At 36.1% G+C, this 23,574-nt stretch overlaps 1 protein-coding gene across 1 annotated transcript; it reads right to left on the bottom strand.

Annotated features, from left to right (window-relative positions):
- Positions 1-14,553: 14,553 nt before the first annotated feature.
- On the bottom strand, positions 14,554-17,998 carry cd7al (cd7 antigen-like). The gene is made up of 4 exons (XM_056767992.1): positions 17,855-17,998; positions 16,794-17,147; positions 15,322-15,428; positions 14,554-15,123 (listed from the first exon to the last, which is right to left on the bottom strand). The coding sequence occupies exons 1-4, from the start codon at positions 17,910-17,912 to the stop codon at positions 14,929-14,931; spliced, it is 714 nt and encodes a 237-aa protein (XP_056623970.1). The 5' UTR covers positions 17,913-17,998; the 3' UTR covers positions 14,554-14,928.
- Between the last annotated feature and the right edge of the window lie 5,576 nt (positions 17,999-23,574).

Below are 23,574 nucleotides of genomic sequence, written 5' to 3'. Positions count from 1 at the left end.
TGATAGACGTGGGAAATGCACCTCCACACGTGTGTGTATGTGAGGGGGGGGGGTGAAAACAGTGGAAGAACTATCGCTGTCAAATACACCCGTAAAGATCAGGGACAGATTCAGAACCCTACATAGCTATCAAAATCTGTGTTTGGTGATCCAAGCCAGGTGTTAACAGGTTCCAAAAAAGTGTTCAAACCAAACTTCAAATGAAGTCTGAATGTTTGTTGGTAAAAAGTGCTATCTGTCATAACCACACTTGTCTACTTTTTAATATTTTCCATGCCTTCACAAGCTTGACCCTTAAACCACCACCCTGAAGAAATCCCCAGAAAATAAGAGGACATGGAGGGGGGTTACAGGTTTACCACTTTCAGTGAAAGTCAACATAGCCTCATCTCCACAGAATGTCATACATTCAGCATTGATCACGTCCAAAAAACTCCAAAACTACATCCAAAATTTTCAACTACAGTTTTCTCTGCCTGTTTATTCTGTTACAACATGAACAAAACCTGTCGTCGTAACAAACAGACCCTTCACTTCTGTTGTTATTCTCTCATCGGCTCAGTACAGTCCAACGCATGCCAGTTAAAAGCAGGAGGAAAGAAGACACTCATCCTGTCCTGGCGGCTCTGGAGAAGTGATTGTTTTACTCGAACATGTTGAATGTCAGAGTTGTTTTGAACGCAGCGTGTGGGCCAGCCTTTTTTTAGGACTCTTGTATTTGAAGGCCAGGTGCAGCACGAAGACTATGCAGGGAACTATTTCCTGTTTTTGTAACTTTATTCCCTTCCATCAGGATTAACTGCAGCTGGAAACAGGTACATCAACTTCTACTGCAGGACATGGATATAAATATAAAAATACAAGAGCTTTGGAGCAGTTTCCCCTTAAAAATAGAGGAAACAAAAAAGAATTACCGCCAACAATGTTCAGAATCTTATTACACTCAACAAAAATCAAAATAACCCTATTTACATTCTTAAATATTAAAAAAACGTCTTTCATCATAACTCCCTCTCATGCCATTCCAAACCTTCATGACTTTCTTCTGCAGAACACAAAAGAAGATATTTGGACAAACATTGACACCCATCGTCTGGACACAAACCACTGAAACATTTCTCAAAATATCTTCTTTTGTGTTCCACAGAAGAGTCATGTTCATGTTTTGAACAACATGAGAGTAAATTAATGATAATGGTGTGTGCGCTCCTAATTTCTGGACCTTCCAAAGGAGACTCTTGTGAATCCATTAAGCATGTCAGAAGTTGTCTGGATCCATTAATATGGAGAGAAAAGAATGCACATGCTGATGAGGACAGAAAGTGAGAGAGACAGAAAGAGGTTGGATGAACGAGGATCAAAGCTAGCGCTGGAGTAAATTGCATCAGATGTGATTCAATAAGGGCCGTGTCAAACTGAAGCATCCATGCTAAATCAAATATGCACGCCTGAGACATAGACTTCACATTGTTGAGCCCAAAGGCATCTCTGAATGAAGAAGTGTCATATGATGATGCAACACAGTCTCACGGGTGTTTGTGGGACTCTAACGAAATGTAATCTATTGATTCGTGTTCATAGACATAAATTTCCCCTTTCTTTCATGTCACGCAGCACGACTTTCAATCTAGCGTATTTTAAAATGCGTTAGCTTTCATATGGTTAGTATATATCAATGCAATCTGAGGGGAATTCGAACCAACTTTATGAGGTGGGTCATTTGTGTGAATTCTTACGATCTCATTTGTATGTTTTGTTATGATTTGCCCCTGTGACGTAAGGGGCGGGGTTAGGGTGGCCAATTATCAATGCTTTGCCAGCTTGTAAAATTTGTGCGTTTTAGCAAAATGAGTCATTGCGGCTGTAATTTTAGGGTTAGGGGTGGGGTAAGGTGTGCCACCTCCATAAATATGTATGACTTCCTTTGATATCAGGTTATAAATCTACATACTGTATTGTGTGTCTGTGTATTGAAAGTCGTGTGACACGACTTGAGTTGAGTGCTACGGAAAAGGTTGTGCTGACTGAAACGAAAAGGGTCAAATTGGTGTCGATGAACACGAATCAATAGATTCCAAATATCGTGGCTATGCAAAGAAATGCTGTGAGACTAGGTCGGATGAACATAATACACTAGTATTCTCCATTGTAAGTACATGTATGAGATTACGCCTTGTTTTTGCTAAACCAAATAATAACTAATATGAACCATAAATGCATCAGTAGAATCTTCATTTTTTTCCACTATAGCTCCTCAAGTGGAATAAGGGGGTACTGACATCAAACGATCTATCAGGACTATCAGGAACATGATTTATAATTTAGGAATTTGATAATCTTATCCTTTTAAGCAACCACCCAAAACGCCCAATAAACCACACATCAGTGTTACAAGCATGAACACCTTAGCGTCACCACATGGCAACACTTCAGGAACTACCTTCCAATGTACCTTAGCAACTGCCTAGCAAATGTTCAAGAGCCTAAAAGACAAACCACATACCAATGCAACCACTTAGGAACACACTAGCAGCCATGCAGAACAACATAAACACACCTTAGCATCCAAACAGAACACCATACAAACCTTTCATTAGAGACTTTACTTCAAGTGAAATTGAAACACATAGGAACCAAGAAACACCTCAAGAACCACCCTACTCTACCAATGCATCTCTTAGCAATAAACTATCAGCCTTGTGCAACAACATAGCCAGACTCTAACAACACCCTACCTACTAACTAAAGTTAACCTCCAGTTGAGAACTGTACTGAAGAGAAGTTGGATTGTATATTCTTATGTATTTATATTCTTCTAATGATGATTTGATTGTAGACATAATGAAATATGACCCAGGTATTTCAAACCAGTATGACTTTCTTTCTTCTGTTGGAGACAAAACAATATATTTTGAAGAATGTTGGTCACCAAACAACACTGGCCTCCGTCGACTTCCATTGTTGGATCACAAAAAGACATTTCTCAAAATATTTTCTTTTGTGTTCCAGTAATATAGAGGTTTTTATACCACATGAGGGTAAATAAATGAAGACAATTCCTATATTTGGATGTACTTTAAAGATTTTCACTGCAGTCCATTTTATATAATCCTTCTTCGCTTTTTCATTTGGATACAAGCTTTCCTATTTTTACCCCTCCCGCTGAGAGCCATTACCTCAGCCCGTCCTGTCTACACACACTCACTCACACACACACACACACACAAGAAGAAAGCTTTGAGTCAGTAGTGAGTGACCTTTGACCTCCAGGGGTTTATTTGACTCCTAACATGCCCATAAGCAAGAAGAAACGTGTGCTGGATGCCAGCGCTGGAATAATATTGATGTGGTTTGATATGTGTGTGACAGGCCCCTAATGTGAGCTGGACAGATTCATTACAAACACACACATGTTGGTAATCCTATCATTACAAGGACCTTTCACTGACTCTTTTGTTTCTACAGTGAGCTGTTGGTATACTCCATCTATTAACACCTATGACATTTTGTTCATGAATTGCGTAAACTGCATTGCTCTCAGCTTAGCTTTCCCCAGTCCACGGCAAACACTATAAACATTTGGGTTGCGGCAAATTCCGCAATTGCTTTATTCTAGAATCGATATATATCTCGTTTCTTTTTCTGTTCCTAAGAGGTGCTGGAGAGAAGTTTATTCCAGCAGAGGGCGAAATGTATTAGATCACATTGTATCCGTTTGAAGCAGACAATTTATCCAATTTTTGTATCTGATAGACAGATGAAGCACTGTTAATAATATGTTTGCTTTATTACACTCATTTTTGCTACTGCTCGAAATACATTTTTGGGTTCTTATTTATTTTTGACTTTCTCTATTTTTTTTATTTTCTTTGTATTTATTTATTCCTTTTACAGTTTTTTACGATTCCTTGGACATTTTAGAAACAAGGCTCATTTTCTCAAAACACTACACAGTTTATACATCTACACACACAATTAGCAGAACATCTCAGAGATCTCTTGCAAAACAAATAATTTCCTTTGAAACTTCACAATAATTTTACAAAACCCAGTTTTGGTACCGTATGGTACACGCATGGTTCATACAGTGGGATTCTGTTTGAACCACCTACGCACTGCTGTGCTTAATCTTAAACATTTGTTAAAGTGCTATTGATATAATCTGGGATTCTTTTTTTTTAGAGGTAAAAAGTACATAAATATATTGGCCAAACAGTAAACACAAGACCAGTTTACTGCATGCTGATGAAAATATTTCTTTCCACATTGGAAAACCATTCACTTCAATTTTCAGTGAGAATCAGAACACTAACTAAAAACCTAACTTGGTATGGCGGTGTGATTGTCTCATACATTGTGATGTTGCTTCCATGTTGGCCTGGGACATTTTAAATAGCTGTGGCCCTTGATGTTTCTCCCTCTTCTTCTTACTTTAGTCAGGATTAACACAGCCTCATCTATGAAGATAAATTCACGTTGGACTGGATCAGCATCAATTAGCAAAACTCTCTGAAAAAAAGACAACATGTAAAAAGGTTCTGTTTGCAGGACTGAAGTGTACATCACAATACTTACCTCCACGTATTCATGCCGTAGGTCTTTTACTCTTTCAGAATTTCTTTCAAATGGCAAGTGGTACAGTTGTTTCATCTGTATGTGATGTTTTTTAAGGATTCGTCCCAGTGTTGACAGAGAGACCTGGTGGACTTTATTGAAACTGTCTGGTTGTTCAGAATATTTGTCTAAATTTCTCCGAGACCCATCTCATTATTGGCTAAAACCATGTTTATGATAGCTCGCTCTTGTTTCTCTTAATATGGGGCCCCTTCCTCCACGTTCTCGACCCTCAATGTCAAAATACACTTCATGGTAAATCTCACAGGACAGCAAACAAGACATCGCTTCAAACATGGAACACAGTGACTGGAACCAAATATTACTGATGGATGTCATATAGCAGGCTAGATTTGTTTTACCTGTGCTCTTGTCGAAATGTCAGAATTACTGTAGCAACAGTACACCTGCTGAGGTTAGGCTGAACTTTCTGTCCAGCCTCTCTCAGTGCCAACCCATGGATTACAACATGGTCTACCAAGGTTGCTCGATTCGCATCTGATCAATTTGGTCCCAGTCTTGTTTGTCCACATCCTCCTCCAGGTCTCCGTCTCCCGCTTCATCTTCCTCTTGCTCTTGCTTTTGGTCCCCCCTTTCTCTCTCTACCCCTCTTGCTCCCCCCTTCTCTCACTTCTTCCTCTCCCCCTTCTCTCTCTTCCCCTCTACCTCCATGCGCTCCCCCTCTCATCCTTTCTCTGATGTCGCCTTCCATTTTTGTTGAAGACAGGTAAGTTCACCTGTTGTCTTTTTATTGTGCTCACACCTGAAGGCGGTGTTTAAACAATTAGTCATGTATATGAATCTAGAGCAGTGTGTTTAGTGTTTTGCAAAACGTATGAGGTTGAGAATGTCCTCGTATTTGTGCAGATTTGGGCTGAAGTTTTGTTCTTTGAGTGTCATGTTTCACTAACTGTGTGTTATTTCAAATTTTAGTGTGTAAGCAATTGTAAAAAACTGTAATTGTGGCAGGGCCAGTAGCAAAAATCCTTAGTGTTGAGCTCTGTGTGTGATGTACAGACTAGTCTCAAAGTAGACACTAGACGATCTCATCAGAATAAATTTAAAAGGCCTGGTTGTGATCAAATTACAAGTCCTAGCCAGATAATGTCTTTAGAGCGTAGTGAAGCTTTCTGTAGTGATACCAAAAGAATTGTACCCTCCTTATGAGCTGCTTACAACAGATAAAAAAAAGAATTATACTATATTTTTGGGGGTAAAAATGAAGTTTAGGGCTGGTGCCAATGCCATCCCTCTCAACTTGTTGTCTAGAGCCCCGTTAAAATCCTGAGTGTGGCAAACGAAAATCACAATAAATTGTAATATCGAATTGCAATAGTTATACAATCACAATTCTCAATAATCGCAATATGAATATTGAATCGGCACACAAGTATTGGGATAGTATTGAATCAGGAGATAAGCATATGGTCCCAGCCATAACAAAATATAGTAAGAAAAAAAGTAACTGTTGTTGTGCAATACTGTGCATATTTTTTAACTGGCTCAGGTCAGCTGGCTGAAGTTTATGTTCATGCTGACAAATTGTAGTTATAAAAGAATGCCTATACCTTTTTTTATCAATAAGTTAATGAAATATTAGATTATTAAATTGTTCAAAAATATATTTTAGATATTTCCCTTTCTAGAGAATCTACGATCTAACAAGATCTCATGTGAATTCACAACTATTTTACAAGGTGGTGTGTTATTCATATGAATTTGTACGTTGTGAATCATAAAAAACGTACGATTACTAGAAGCAATACTGACGAATTGGCCAAAATGTGTAGTACTGCTTTCGCTGTGAGATTGTGCTGGCTTAACACACATTGTGATTCAGTATATAATGGCTTACAGTTACAGAACAGCAGATAAATATTTGTGTATTTATCTGCACACACAAATATAAATATTTGTGTGTGTTACAAATATTTATAAACTTTGATTATAATAAAACATTTTTATGGGAATTTAGTCATCTTTAATGTTAAAGCACATTTAATCTAGCACTAATTTTACTTTGGCTTCTTATTAACCTTGCAGAATCAAAGTGATGTGGGTTCTAGATTGTGACTATCTACATTTTGAAAGTATTTACTTCCATCTTGTGGTGGAACGGCAGCATTGCAATGTTTTGTCTACTGCTCATAACAAATAAAACATGAAATTTAAGGAAATTAGGAAGACATCTTTAAAAGTCAAAATTTTAAAGTAAAGTCAGGTGATTTTATTTTGTAAAGTTCATAGTGCTTTCATAATCCAGTTCATGGTGGTCACTCTGTGATCTGGCGTACTACACTTACTGTCACATTTTATTTAAAAATAACAAAATAGCACCTAATATGCTCAAACATATATGTGGAATTTAATTATTAATTATTAATGCATTTAATCTACACTGTAAATGATGTAGTATTCACATTATAACTTTTTAAAGGGTTTCTTGCTGCATAAGCTGTATACAGTGTTGTACTCTACATTTGTCTTTTTCATAGGATTATTACTTTATTCTCAACTGTTTCTTACTGCATAAGATGTGTAGTCTGTAACTGTATATCTTCAGGGAAGTAGTGTACATTGATAGTGCTGTGAAAAAGTATTTGCCCCTTCCTGATTTTTCTTTTTCTGCATATTCGTCAAACTTACATTATTCAGATCATCTTTAACAAAAGACAAAGATAACATAAGTTAATACAAAATGCAGTTTTTAAACGATGATTTAATATATTAAAGGGAAAAAAATAACAGCCCCAGACCATCCCGCTACCATCACCATGTTTGACTGTTGGTATGATGTTCTTTGTTTTAAATGTTGTTTTACATTTTTTTACGATTAAAATAACACAGTTAGTGAAACCTGACACACAAAGATCAAAACTTCAGCCTAAATCTGCAAAATCTGCACACCTCACACATTGTTTGGCAAAACACTAAACACACTTCTATACATCCGACACAGAAATCTAAAATGATGTCACGTCTTTTCCAACCTGATGTCACGCTGCTCAAACACGGCCTTCGGGTGTGCAGACTAATAGGTGCTTTATTGTAAACTCAGAAATCAGGTGTAAGCACACAAAAAAGCAACAGGTGAAGAGGTAGACCTGGAGGAGGATGTGGACAAAGAAGACGGGGACCAAATTTATCAGATGCGAATCGAGCAACCTTGAGTATATGTGAGTATTACTAGCCAACCAACATCATCGCATTTGTTAAAGTGCTGTTGCGTAAAATGAACCTGTAAGATGCTACATAGTAAAGTGAATGTCAGCGGGCGAGTCCTGGTAGAGCAGATAGAGGTAGACAGGAAAAACCATATAGCAATGGAGTCTGAGACAAGATCGTTGGGGGCAAGAATAACTACTTGGATATACTAGGCAAGATTTGACTAGCTAATATCAAGGGGGCCAAACGTAGTGCAACAACACACAACGATCTAAAAAAGGATGAGAGAACAGGGGGAGCTAAAATAGAGGGAGAAGCAATTAACCAAACAAGGAGCAGGTGAGGACAAAATGCGAGGCCGGTGAGAATATTTGGGATAAGGATGGCGACGCAGAGATGCTCACATGGGAAACGGTCAAAACACACACAAGGGTATAACAACAGAAGTCAACCGGATCAGACTCGGGGCATGATAGTTTTATTTGTCTAATATTATAATTTGTGTACTGAAGTGAATAATTAAAATGTGACAAATGTGCTATGAAAGAAAACATCAGGAAGGGGGCAAATACTTTTTCACAGCACTGTAAATACAGTCATACTAAAATACTGTAAGAACAACTAAACCTCAATTTCTTATAGAATTCCTCTGTTTGCACATGTATGAGAGTGCGAATGAAACGATCACGGATTTCAAAAAGTGCATATACAGTCATTACATATCATTACATCAATGAGATTTCATGGAATAGTAATCTATATGAAAACAGTACTATAACATTAGACAGCAAAGATAAAACACCAGTAGCAGTGTTGCCAAGTCTTACAGGACAAATAAGTAACCATAGCTTCAAAACCAAGCCCAAATATGAATACATTATCAACAAACATTTTTTTTTACTCTCAATAAATGAAATATGAGCGAGACATATTCATCTAAAACCACTCTGATTTTGAAAACTATAATCAGAATTTAAACAAAATTATAGATTCGGTCACACTTCAGTATAGGCGGCAATTCTCGCTGTTAACAAACCATTAATTATGATTTTTTTCCCCCAATTAACTCTTAATTTGTGGCTTATTAATAGTTAGTAAGGTAGTTATTGGGTTTAGGGATTTGGTAGGATCAGGGATGTAGAGTATGGTCGTGTAGAATATGTGCTTTACAAAGAACTAATAAACAGCCAATATGCCAATAATAGACATGCTAATAACAACTAGCTAACAGTGATAATTGCCCCTACAATGAAGTGTAACCATAGATTCAGCTATAACAGCAGTTATTTAAGAAAAATAATCAAACTACAGCACAGAGGTGTGGCATGCAATATTACTATCTACTTCTTTATAGGGCTGGGTATCCTTAAAATATTTTCAATTTCGATACCCTGGGAACCGTTCAGCTCTACTTATCACTTTTCAGCATGTTGAAAGATGAGGCAGTGGCCATCCTTTTCTAATGGCGAGATAGCTTACCTGCATTGTAAGGGATACTGGGAAGGGCTACTCTCTCGGCTGAGAAAGCACACTAGGGAGACCGAATCCTACCAGGGTATCCATGTGGATATCCCTGTGAGGTCTCACCAGTTTGGAAAATTCATAGAAACAAAGTGTGCAGGACCCCATCTAAGGGGAGCACAGACTAAGGTGGAGATGTCCACCGAGGGGAAAACATAGGTTTACCAACATGGGAACTGAAGAATGGAAATGACGTCACACAGGTCCACCCGGGAGGGGAGAGTCACCCGGGAGGGGAGAGTCACTACATATGGACCACTAGCTCAGGTATAAGGGATCGCCTAAACTAGTGACAACTGGTGAACAATAAAGTAATAACCAGCTTCAAAGTTTTATCAATGCCGGTGTCCTGAAATTTCATCCTACCCATCAGATTGTCTTACGGGGCATGCGCACAGCACACACCTGTTTATTTTACACTGCAGCGAGAATCTTACAGGGTTTGTGGTTCAAATTATATTATTTTTCAGCTGCGGTACAAAAATCTGAAAGGTAGGACAATTAGAATGAATACCATTAAAGCCCCCTTGCCCTCAATATGTGATGCAGGTGGCTGCAATGCAAGGCTTCTGAGAATGTCTTTATAACTCATTCCCAACTCAAAATAACAATCTATAAAAGTTTGTCTTTCCATAAGAGTAGCAACGTCTTTAAGTATTAGCTAGTAAAATCTGATGGTTTCATTAAAGAGCCCCAAATCTAGCCCTTTTACAAAGTGAAATATAAATCTTAGGAGTCTACAGAATGTGTCTGGGAAGTTTTAGCTCAAAAAACACCACAGATCTTTTATTATACTGTGTCGTAAATGTCCAGATTTGCCTGTGAGGGAAATCACGCTGTTTTGATGTGTGTCTCTTTAAATGCAAAGGAGATGCTGGTCTCCGACCCCTTTTCAGCAGAAAGCGCAGGGCTGTGTGAGCCTGTACTTCCAGAAACAACAAAACTGAAGAGAATGGACACAAAGCAAATGAGAAACACTTCTTATCTTTAAAACCAAACACTTTGTTTGCTAAAAGTAAAGGTAGACAGGACAAATTTGTAATTTGTTTAAAACTGAACACACTGTTTCTAAATACAGCTTTCCTGTAGCTCAGTGGTAAGAGCATTGCGTTAAAAATGCAAGTTTGTGTGTTCGATCCCAGGGGTTTGCAAATACCTATGTAAAAATGTATAGGATAAAGCAATGTAAGTCGCTTTGGATAAAAGCATCTGCCAAATGTCTAATGTAATGTTATGTAATTGAATCAACAAACCACAGGTATGTTTAAATATATGCTCTCTCTTAGTGAATCTACAAGCGCGTTATGTCTTTACAACTTGAACATTGCTTTTAAAAGTGAAAGGTTACAGGACAAACGTGTCCTATCTATAAAAACTAAAAATATGCTCTCTATGAGTGAATGCACAAACGCATCAAGTCTTTTTAAACGTGCACTTTGTGAAAGTACAAGACAAATGCATCACATGTTTAAAAAGTGAAAACATGACATTTTATGAATCCAGCATGTTATTTACATTCATTTGTGAAGCAGACCGATGTAAAGTAACTTCACATGATGTTGTCTGCACATTTCGTTAAAAAATAAAACTAATCCACAGCGTCTTCAGCGGCTCAGAGGTGGGGAGTAAATGAAGTTTTATTAATCTTGCATCCAACAACAAAACACCTTGTTTGTTTACAAAAGATTCTTGTAGCTCACCGTCAGTAGTCCAGTGTGACACAATAGTGGACACTGTACAACATAATTTACTCTCCTTTGAGTTGTTCCAAATCAGTTGACATATCTTTGTTCTAAGGAACACAGTGAAAAATATTAAGAAGAATGCTTATAACCAGACAGATCTTGCCCCCCATTGACTCCCATTGTAGGAAAAAAATAACTAATATTCTGTCGAATTCAAAAGAAGACATTTTGAAGAATGTACTGTAGGACAGCGAACTGTCCTGGGGCACTCTTGACTACCATTGTATTTTCCTCTACTATCGTAGTTAATGGGGGCAAATGTAAAATTTTTGGGTGAATCTACTATCAATGAGAGAATGCTAACAGCTCGTTCAAGGGAAATGTGGTTTATAAGGGATTAAAAAAATGAATGGGTGGATGATTTTTATCATTCTAGAGTTCTCTTATATACACACTCCCAACACAGTTGTTCAAACAAAATTTACAGTGCATTGTTTTTAAAAGTACTATTGGGGGCCCTATAAATGGTGGGGAAAAATGAATAATCGTGAGCACGATTGACCTAGAGGAAAAGACTGTAAAAATTGTGAGTATGATTTACCTAAAGTGAGGGAATGAATGAATATAACAAGGGAACAAATTAACAAAACGTACACATATTAGTGAATCATGGGAATGAGTTCTTTGATAGCTTTCCTGTAGCTCAGTGGTAAGAGCATTGGTTGTGGGTTCAATCCTAGGGGATTGCACACACCATATATAAATGTATAAGTTAATGCTATGTAAGTCGCTTTGGATAAAAGCGTCTGCCAAATGCATAAATGTAAATGTTAATATGATTGCTCTGTTAGTGTGGTGAATACTATTTGCTTAGTTGTTATTTTCAACAGCTTTTTATAAAATCAATAATGATGTGTCCAAAAATATCTTCCATTTATCCTTTATGCAGTCTATAGTTGAGCTTTCATACACATTGCTTGCAGGTATATTTTATTTTGATCTTTACTTGTTATGTTGTCATGCCTCATTTGATGTGAAACTTGTGACATGTAGCAATTTATGTTTTCTGTTGCAAAACAGTGATGAAGCTTTCACCCTGATTTCCTTCCAGTTTTTCTTTTCACCATCTTTAATTTTTCTTCTTGACATTGTTTCTTCTTTAAAACACAACACTGGCTGATAATAACCCAGTTCATATGTTTACACCTGATTCTGAATACCCTGCAATGTTAACGGGATGAACAAATACTGTTGTTAAGTTTTGTTATCAGGTGTATGCTTAAATGATTGAAATTACTTTTGTAGATATATATATAGTAGTGTACTGTACATATAACATTACACAAACAAAAACATTAGTTTTGTGTTGTTTAAAAATAAATATGAACTTTTTTTGCATGTTTCAGTTAAAAAAACGCACATCATCTTTTTTGTTGGTTTTTTCTGCACATAAAGGTGAACAAAAATAACATCTTTATTAGAATTTTAGGAGATATGTTGTCAGAAGTTCACAGAAGTAAACAAAACACATTCTTATCAGAAAAGGGGAAAATTCTTTTGAAATGGCTGGGGTACTGTATATGCCCACCCAGGATATCTGCTAGCTCTGCCATCTGCACCTGGCAGGAACCGGGCCTGACATGCAACCGCATGTTCCACCTGATTAAGTAGCATCTTATAGTCCACTTAAATAGCAGCTGCAATCATTCAGTACAGTAAGAAAGTAAGAATTGTGCAAAATTATTGAATCATCTAAATTGACAACATGCATGCTAGTTCCTATACCGACTAGCTTACTTAAAGAAGTGCTTCCGGAAACCATAGATCGTATTCTTAAAATTATTCAATCATCTCTGTTATTAGGATATGTCCTTAAAACTGAGTATTATTAGGTCCCATTTTGGTTATTTAATGGTTATCTGACCATTTTCCACGTAAAGCCATTAAAAAAGAGGTATCTCGATGATGACAGTACCGAGTGCCACAGGGCTCAGTGTTAGAACCTCTGATCTGTTATACATGCTACCCCTAGGAGATATAATTAATAGACATGGAGATAGTTTTCAATGTTTTGCTGATGACACTCAGCTCTATATCTAATCAAGTACCCATGAAACGCATCAATTCACCAATATGATGCAATAAAAAGGAAATAAAAAACTTGATGGTTAGCAACTTCCTTCTATTAAATTCAGACATAACTAAAGTTCTACTTACAGGGCCGAAAACTTCTGCACGTAACAGCCTAGAATACTACCTAACTCTTGATGAATGTTCCATAAAGCCTTCGTTGACTGCTAAGAGCTTAGACATTTGTATATATTTGAAAGTAATCTGTCTTTTGTAAACCATGTCTCCAGTATTTGTACAAAAATGGGATTTATCACCTTAAAATATATCCAATCTACGATATGTTGTGAGTGGCAGATGCAGATTTATGATTTATGCTTTCATGACATCAAGAATAGACTATTGCATTTGCTAACTGGGTGCTTGCCGACCTGATACAAAAACTTTAATTGTTCCAAAATTCAGCAGCCAGAGTTCTTAGAGGAACAAAAAAGTATGATCACATCAGCCCCAGTTCTGTCAACACTGCACTGGTTGCATATTAAAGCATTGCATAAACTTCCAAATCATTTTAATTACATATAAGGTCCTGAATGGCTTAGATCCTCAGTATCTGACTGAGCTCCTGGTACATTACAGTCCTTCACGTTCACAAGTTGTTTACAATCCCTATGTATGTTTGTTAATACGTGTTTGTGTCTGTGTATGCATTAGCTTTTATACTTTACCTTCTGTATTTCATATTACTTTAAGGTTTATCTTACTTTCTGTGAGTTGAACTTTAGTTGTTTTTCTTGCTTTTGGTTGTCTTGTTCAGCAATAATTTAAAAATAAAATTGAAATTACATCCATATCAAAAATCCTCAATGGCAAGTAAACAGACAAAATTACAATTCTGGCCCAGTTAAATACATGTCACGTGTGAAACAACCAAATATAAAACATCTTACCTTTTGATATTTAGGACAACTGTGATGCTTAACTTTAAGATGATATTTTATTCTTTATAATTTCTTGTCAAATTTGTTCTAGGCACTAAGTTTTTTACTTCCTTTGGATTTTTAGTCACATTATAAATCACAAGGTTACGTGTGTTCTCTTTTTCTCGTATGATTCCTGTTATTCTATTATGTGGAAAAAAGCAACATTAATAAATAAGTGATCCTAAACATTTTGGCTCAGTTTCACAGACAATGTTTAAATCTAGTCCCAGACTAAAATGCATGTTTGAGCCATCTTACCTAAAAAAAACCTTTTTCTGACATACATTTTTTCTGGTAAATATATATATCAGTGCCATTGTTTTGTCTAAGGATGCACATCAGTGATGTCTTTTTTTCTAAGGCAGGTTAATCGAATATAAAGAAGAAAAAAATCGAAGTAAAAATTAAACACTTAAATGTATGTGTTTAATGATATTATAAAATAATATCATAAATTGTCAAATAAACAGACATACGTATGTTTGAAAACAGACAACATTAGCAAAATACAACACTTGCTTGGTCTTCATCTTGCTTTTTATTTCTTGTAACTTTTCTAATTGTCTCGCTGTGAAAGGGACAGTTAACATTCTTAGTTTACAGTCACTGATCTGTAACCAAAAACATCCAAGTGGCTGGCCAGACGGGAAGCTGCATGTCGTGAAGATGCAAATGTGTACAAACACTGAATGATCTAGACTTGTACATGACACAGTATGAATATGTACGGCTACATAAAAGATGTACAGCTGCATTAATATTTTTTGCAAATGCATGTTTATCATACAAACAAAGGTAACACAACACTGATTAAACTAAAATTTAAACCAAGTAACATCCTGTGGGTCAATACAAGCAACATTACAAGTGACCCCCAAAAGGATAAACCCTCAATCACATTTTGTGGATTCAGGCATAACATAGGGGTTTTCTTTACTGAGCAATGCTGAAAAGGAGCTATTTGTGTCTTGCTGTTTTGTGATATCCATTTGACAGCCGTTGATTTCTTTTTTGTCAGTTCGCACCCCAGTCATCTCCTCGTAAACAGGAACCACAGGCTCTGGCTTTTTTTTTGCCGATTTACACTGCATGTAAAAGGAAAGGGTGGGGTTACCAGAAACAGTTAGTTTAGATAGTGGAATATATACTGTATGTAGAAATTAGAAAATAACTGTTTCAATAAAATTGTACACTAAGCTTAGTGATTCGTGTGTGACTGCATTATCTGTTCGTAACAACAACAAAAAGTCTGTGGCAAGTATGAAACAAAACATGATACTTACATAGTAAACTGAAGCGAAGGTGATCACCACAACACCCAAAAGACATACAGCTGCAGAGATCACATACAGCAGTGGCAGGTAACTTATACAACTACAGGGTTCATGAGCTGAAAGGGTCACAAAAAATATTATCACATAAAAACATTGTACTTTTCATTTGAACGTCTTAGTTTTAATATCCCATTTATGCACTAAATATGAAATCATATGCAACTCCTTTTTTCTTTGTTTGTTGTCACACTGTGACAAAAGTCAAAAGCGATTTCCCAATGAATAGTTCCTTTGTTGGTTTCAAACACAGTCCCTCATAATTTTCAACTATAATGAGAATATTATTGTTGAAATTTTGCTTTAACTGTAAAACAAAACTAGAAGATACATTCACGCATACGGTAAGCTGTATAATGATCATTACGAACAAAAGGTTACATTTCACGCAACAACTTTAAGCAGATGTGCTAAACAGCTAAAGACCTACATTATCTACCGATACAACAGCAAACACGGTGCACAAGCTCACCAAAATTGGAAAATAAAGTACTAATGATGGTTTCTGTTTTTCTCAATTTTTATGAAACATAAAGATGTTGGGCTCAAAATTCAGTGCACTTGAATGGTCACAGTCAGATCTTCCAGTAGAGCTCTTTAAGGATTTGGTGGAATGAAAGAGTTGAAATGAAATAAAAGATCTCTACATCTCCAGTCTGACAAAAGAGAGACCTGATAGTACACATTCAAAAAAGTTAACTTTATTGTATTATTATTGTATTTTGTTGAATTTTGTGAATGGGTCCTGTAGTTTGGTCGTATTTTAAAGTAACCGTATGGTACACATCTAGCGGTTGAGCTCTGCTGAGTCTAATTTCAAAATAATGGAGAGACATGTTTAGCCAAGTAATGGTTCTCCTCGGTTGCTTTTGTTTGTTATCAGAAATAATCTACAGGCACTGTATTGAAAGAGTACGAGGCGAAACTGGTGCTTTTTGGGAAACAGGGCGGCCGCCATTATGGGATTAGATGCTTAATGCCATCATGTATTATCATCATTCAGGTTGTTATTCAGCTTTAATGTTATTTTTTTTAACAAAGTAGGCGGAAGTGCAGGGCGCTGGTGTTGCAACGGAACGTTCTATTGAGATTCGCCTCTCGGTATCTACTCTTTACTCTATTGTTTGCGAATGTGTACCGGAAGTTCAGGGCAGTCCACGAACACCCGCAAGCACAGAAACGTTTGTTTACGTTGTCACTTTGAAACCGTCTGTAGGGTTTCAGTTAAACATGTGGGTGAAAAAGATCTGTGGCTACCACCCACCCTGCCCAAGATTTTGACAGAAGTCAGTAAAACACCAGATGCTAGTTCATAAACACCATCAATGATGAATTGGCTGCTTGTTTGAGGAATTACCAAGAACATCTACATGTTTTCATTCAATTTGTTGTATAACTTAAGTACAATTGTGAAGGTCACCTACAGATGTCTTCAACATGGATGAAATACTCCATCTTGGCAGGAATGTTCTTATGATATGGAAGATCACCGTAGTAGAATTCGCAGTAGTACACATCTGTGTCCGGTACTTGCAGGTTTGAGATTCTCAGATGAACGGTGTGGTTATCCATCCTATCAAGGACAGTGATGCGATCCTTGTCCTCAGATATATTAAAATATGGTGTATTACCTTTATTAAGATACAACACTTCTCTAGACTGTAAAAGCCTTCGTTTCAGTGAAAAGGCAAACAGCTTTTCCTCTTTCTGTGAAGATTCACAGGAAATGTCAACAGATGAATTTCTTCTTCGGTGGAAATAAAGACAATCCTCATGTACTGGGAGGAAGAACTTCAATGTTAGTCACATATTTATAGATGCATGCTTTAACAAAAAAAAAAACAATTTAAAAATTAAGAGACCACTGTAATATTTCAATTCAAATCAGCAATTCTAGATGTATGTGGCCATTCCTGTCAGGTGTCTGTTGAATTTCAACATAATCAAATTTCAGGACTTTGTCGAGTCATCCAACAGCAAATCTGAAAGACTGACAGCATGACAAGACACGCGCAAACTGAGATTTTTTTTACGGTTCATTGAATACATACAATACACTAACTTTTGTACTGCTTAAAAGTAAATATAAAAATTGATTTATTTGCAGTATATGCCATATAAAAAATACAGAGCGTCTCTTCTGTTAATTTGTTTCCCCAGATTTTAATTTTCTGCAAAAAGAAACAATATTTTTTTTTCGTGACAGAAATATTGTTAGTAGTTCACAGAATCAAACAAAAAGGATCATTTTACCTAAACGCAAACCTATTAATAGCACATTTTAAAATCGGTCTCTGAAATGGTCTGTTAATTTTTTTCAGCAGTTATATATATACATCAGAAGGACCAGTTTTCAAAAAATATATAAAACTGCTAAATATTATAGATAAACAACACTTCTTAATTTATGTTGCAACTCAAAAACGACTGTTTTACTTTTGCTGCCAACACAAAATGTGAATTCGTCAAAAATTCTTAAACTTACCAGTTATAGAAGTTGTAAGAAACAACAGAATAACTTGAGCATAATTTAAGACAACCATCCTTAAAACACAGAAATATTAACTGCTTGTGAACTATAAAGCATCTCGCATGAAAATACGGAGTATGAGTCCACCTTAAAAGGGTGTGGGCATTGTTTTTGGTTTTTTAAAAGAAGAGAAAAAGGAAACTAGAGTGAGGTGTCACAACTTCAGTCTTTACAAAAAGTGTTACGAAAACAACTCAGGCAGGAACTTGGTGCAACGGGACAAAAACAAAAGCAAATGTAAAATATAATGCAATAATCAACCAACTATTGGAATCAACTAAAGAGCTGCTTAGAACTAAAACACCAATGCTTATGTGGTTCAACAAAAACAAGAATATGTATTTGTAATTTAAGTTAATAAGAGTATGTTCATTTGTATTTGAGTAAAAATAAAAAATCGTTGCTCAAACATGTTGAGCAAGGTGTCAAAAAACAAGCAGAGCTTTTATTATTTAATGTGTTATATTTTGCTTTTACGACGCAGGTTTTTTTTTTTTACATTATACATTTTTTGGACCTTCATATTAACAGACAAAGTCGGGCAGTCACAGCAGCACAGATGGAGATGCAGAAAGTGCAGTGTGTGATGTTTCTTCCCTACAATAAGAGATGTGCTGTCAGTAAAATAGTGTGAAATAGTGATTTAGCTCTTACTCTGAAATTTCCTCTTTTTTTGTATTTTTCATATATTTTGCTTAATTTCAATTACACCGATATGTAAATTTTGTCCGATAAACAATAATTCTTTAACATTAGAATCCGATAACTGATATATGGCCGATATAAAGTATCTTGATATTAATATAAAGTTCCTTAAGACGGATCCCAGATTTTTTTTTCTTAAGAACCACATGTCTAACAGGCAGTGTTGGGTGTAACTAGTTACTAAGTAATTAGTTACTGTATTTTAATTACTTTTCCCTTGAAAAAGTAAAGTAAGGGATTACTCATATGTTTTCTGTAATTTAATTACAGTTACTTTTGATGTACTTAAACTAAATACTTTGTGAAATATATGCGTGTGCAATAGTGTAATTGACATCAAAATTCAAAGTCTAACTTTAAAATCAGTGCACACATTTGTAATACTTTGGTCAGTTAATAATATTATTTATTTAAAATGAATTAAATAAGCCGTTTCATGTCTATCCTTGAATCACTTAACTAATCAAGGTCGATGTAGGATATAGAAAGTAATTAGTAATGAGTAACTAAATACTTTTTGGACAGAGTAATTTGGACAGTAATCTAATTACACTATTGAATATGTAATGAGTAACTTGTAATTAATTACTTTTTCAGAGTAACTTACCCAACACTGCTAACAGGTCTCCAGACAGAAAGCATTCAGACAGCAGTCTGATTCATGTGCTTTTGTTCCTATAATTTACACATTCATAAATACTGTATCTACATACTGTATCTAAATCAACATTGTATTGCTGTGAATGATCATGACACAGAGATTATACTTTACTGTATCTTAACTGTGAACAGTGTGCAGCTGAAGAGATTTAACCAAAGGAAATGACAATACCGATAACATTTGCAATGACTATTTATTGGCCAACACCAAAAAGGCAGATAATTTATCATGCATCCCTAATTTCGTTTACTCTCTACTTAATTAGTAACACTAAAGTCAATAAGTAAACAATATGCTGTGATGTTTTTGACAGGTGTCAAAAATTAAATAATTCAATAACAATAAGCTCATAGAAAGTCACTTGTGTTGATGCCGCTCTTATTTGAGATTGTAAAAAAAGATGCCAGAATGCTAACCTATTAATTTTTATATATTTATTTATGATTCTTTTATTGATGTGTAAACTAATAATCTACACCAAAGAAATTTCTACTACAATACGTTTTGGTTGCAATTTTATGAATGTACTTCCTTTTATCATACAGTTACTTGCCATTAAGATACAAGAATCAAATAAATGATTAAACAGAACAGAGACTAGTATAGCTTATATAAACTACCTCAGCAAAAACTACCAAACAGGTTTATTGGTTTTTATAAAACTGAGAAGAGCCAGAGCCCCAGCCCCCAACATCTCTCTACCGAGGCACCATCAAGAGCCATCTGACTAGCTGCATCACTGGCCCCAACACGTCCTGCTGCAAAACCCTCAAACGGATATTGGGCCTCATTTATGAAACGGTCGTTTCCACACTTTGCATTTATCAAGATGGAAATGAGCGGGGTTGCGTGGCTTTGTGTGGCAGGTTCCAGGCCGGTTCGTGGGGGCTGAAGACCGCTGGTCCTGCAGCTGACTGATCTGAAAGAGTAAAAATAAATGAAGCGAACATTAAACCGTGTGTGCTTGATTTAAGCAGCCTGAAATGCAAGATTAGCATTAGCATAGAAACACGCATCCGCCACAGACCCTTTTTCCTTCACCTAGGCCTCAATTAAGAAAAATTTATGAAAACATTTACATATAAACATTATTCTTTAGTTGCACCCTCAAAACGATCAGTAAATTATATCTCCATTCGTTTTTACATAAACACAATAATGTAATTTAAACAAAGCTTATCGAGACTTATATTTGCATTATATAAGCAAACAAATTTAAAACAACAACCATAATTTCAGTGCAGAAATAATCGAAACGCTAATAATCAAATATTTGCGTGCATATTTACAAATAAATATACAATAAAAAATAGAAACCTCTGGAGTTCTGTCTACTACACCAACGCCGGTGACCACAGCGATCTCTCTTCAAACTTCCTTTTTTTACTTCCTTCGATTTCCCTTTACAAGGTTACACTTTAATTTCTACATCGGAAAAGTTCCTCTATTTGGCCGGATTCTGTTTCTCCATGTCTCAAAATCTAAGGGCGGGGTGTCTACACTGAATTTTTAGGGACCTGATATTTAAATTACGACTGATTTCTGGCACCGCATTTATCAAGGTTCGATCATTGGTGCGATGAGATTGGCGGCATATGAATGTTTGATGAATCACACGTTAACCCTGTCGTAAAATGTTTTCGGTTAAATGAGATTAGCTGAGAACATCATTGGTGTCTCTCTCCCCTCCCTCAAGGACTTTTATGAAACCCAACTCAACCCAAAAGTTCTCTGCATTGCAGGTGATTCCACCCACAACACACAGTTCTTCAGGCTGCTGCCATCAGGGATGAGACTTTGCACTCACATGTTTCACTAGTTTGCACTCTATCTGCCATTATCTATCTTATTATGTAAATATCCCAGCTTGTGATGTTGTATCTTAAATATGTATAATCTATATTTTATAAATATATCTGTATGCACCAAGGGTCTGAGGGTTTCAATCCGCTATATGCATGCACTGTACATGTGGAAGAATTGTTAATAAACCAGACAAAAAAAGGCTTGAGAGCAATTGGTTTTATCCCCAATTTGCAGAATGTGAAGGAATTGTCCTCCATCGCTCATCCTGATGTTTGTTCCAACCTAAATAACAGATATTATAATTTGTAAATATGCACATATACACTATATTATTGAGTATTGAAATTGTATTGTCAAAAAAGTACAAGCATACTTACGATCTAGAATGCATAGATCTTCACATCTTGGCCTGATGGAATAAAGAGGTCATCCTTTTTCCATTTACTGATCTGTTTTTAATCGTGGCAATGTACATTTCACATGCACGGTTTCAAAGAGGATTACATGTTTTCTTGTTTAAATATCAAAGCAGTAAACATTTTAGATCCTTTTTCATACGGATGTATTACAAGTTTTTTTCAGACTTTTTCATCTCTTCCTTGCAAATTCGTCAGTTAAGGGTTCCGGGTCCCACTAAGATTTTTCCTTCGCATAGAAATCTCTCTAAAATGTAAATAATATCATGTCAATTGAAAGCTTGTCATTAAAAGTCCATGATGCAAGTCTGTTACTAGCCCACCCCCTTTTGCCATGTCTGACCTTAGCCAAAGCCAGTGCTCTAAAGAATTATTATTCGGGAAATAATCTTTTTCTGGGGAACAATTACATGTACTTTCCACCAAAAGAAATAAGGTCTGCAACGTGCATTTGAAGAATATATTCAGGATGTGAAAATGACAAAATAAAGATCGAAGCTACAAATCCACAGATAATAAAACTGAAAGCACTGTATCAACTGGTGATCGAGAATCACCACATTGAGGAACAACACTGCTCCTGTAAAGCTAGGTCGCCATTATTTAGTATTCACATCAGTATAAAAAAAAATCATGTAAACACCAAACCCCAAGTGGGTCCAGCATGGTTAAGCCCATGTAGGGCCCATGTGATTTTGACGCTGTGGCCCCATTTAAAAGGCAAAATCATATGCATTTATGTCACATTCTCCAAGTCAACCTAGCTAGCGTTAGAGTGTTAGTTAACTAATGTAACAATACTATTGTGCTAGCTGTAACGACATAACGTTTGGATAGCGCCATTGGTTTCTAACACGTTTAGGCAACTGGTGAAACTGTGATTATCACCATAAAGATCCAATTTTACCTTGCGGTTAAATATCTAACATAATTTCCCCAACAATTTATAACTAAAAGTTTCGGGCAAAGAAAAAACATAGCGAGGGGGTGTACCAACACACCTTTTGCACACACACACACATGATGTATTATTAAGTATTATCTGTCAGCACAACAGTGGCACCGGTCGACCGTTGAAATTTAAAATAACCGCTCACTTAACCCAATTTTAACCCAACTGGGTGAGTTGTTACAGAAATAACCCAATAAACACGAGATATAACCCAACAGAAAGACTCAATGTCTGTAACCCAACTATTGGGTAGCAAAGAAAATAGATGGATTGATTGATTTAATTTGTGGAAATAGGGAGAACTCGCTCTTGTCAAAATACTCAAACCAACGTCTGAAAAAATTTGGTCAGTCATACATCAGTACACACGGTAAACTCACTTTTATTGTCACATCACCACGTGTGTGACAAACTTAAATTACTTAAGTGACTCATAACGAAGTAATAATTTTTATGACCAAGTAATACATCAGAATAAAGTCACTAATTGTTACTCCAAACATAATACAGATTAGTTATTCACTATTCCTTATTAGTTATCAGTAGTTTCAACAGTATGTTCTGCATTAGTTCCTGCAGGTTGCATTTGTGCGTCTGAAACCTTGAATATCCATTTTTAGTTTTTTTGCCATAAATCACTAGTTGTGTGACAGTGTCCCGAATAACATACTATGCACTCAACCATCTAGTGTATGAATTTTAGAAGTGTATTATGGTCCCAATTGGAATACTAAATGGTTTACGGACATATAGCGGTTTCCTATAGGCGAGTGCAAATAACGTCAAATCGCACAGCACAATGAGTGTAAATAAAAACCTATTTACACATTGTATATTAATTGTAATTTTCATCTGTTTTTGCCCAGCATGACTCCGGGCTCATTCCTTCCTACGCAAGAGAAACTGCAACCGTGTCGTTTGAAAGTGCATCATCCGGGTACTTAAAAGTGCACTTCTTTTTGAGAATTTTCAATGGTAACACACTACTCACACTATTTATACTACAAAATGGCATAGAATAGTGCATAAGTGTTCAATTTGGGAAGCACCCTTATTATTATTAGTTACTCTTTATGTTCCTCACTGGGTTTTGAAAATACCCAACCAATAAAAACTATTAAAAAGTGCGCTGTCA

The sequence above is a fragment of the Triplophysa dalaica genome, chromosome 15 (assembly GCF_015846415.1).
Source record: "Triplophysa dalaica isolate WHDGS20190420 chromosome 15, ASM1584641v1, whole genome shotgun sequence".
Lineage (NCBI taxonomy): Eukaryota > Metazoa > Chordata > Actinopteri > Cypriniformes > Nemacheilidae > Triplophysa > Triplophysa dalaica.
This window is presented reverse-complemented; position numbering and strand designations above follow the sequence as displayed.

Bases quoted from the DNA above. Each gene is read 5' to 3' on its own strand.
- cd7al (XM_056767992.1), bottom strand. From the start codon at position 17,912: ATGGTTGTCTTAAATTATGCTCAAGTTATTCTGTTGTTTCTTACAACT. The intron at 15,429-16,793 runs GTAGGTGACCTT...TGACCCTTTCAG, and splicing joins CATCCATGTTGAAGACATCT to CTCATGAACCCTGTAGTTGT. The intron at 15,124-15,321 runs GTAAGTATCATG...TTTTACATGCAG, and splicing joins CCTTCGCTTCAGTTTACTAT to TGTAAATCGGCAAAAAAAAA.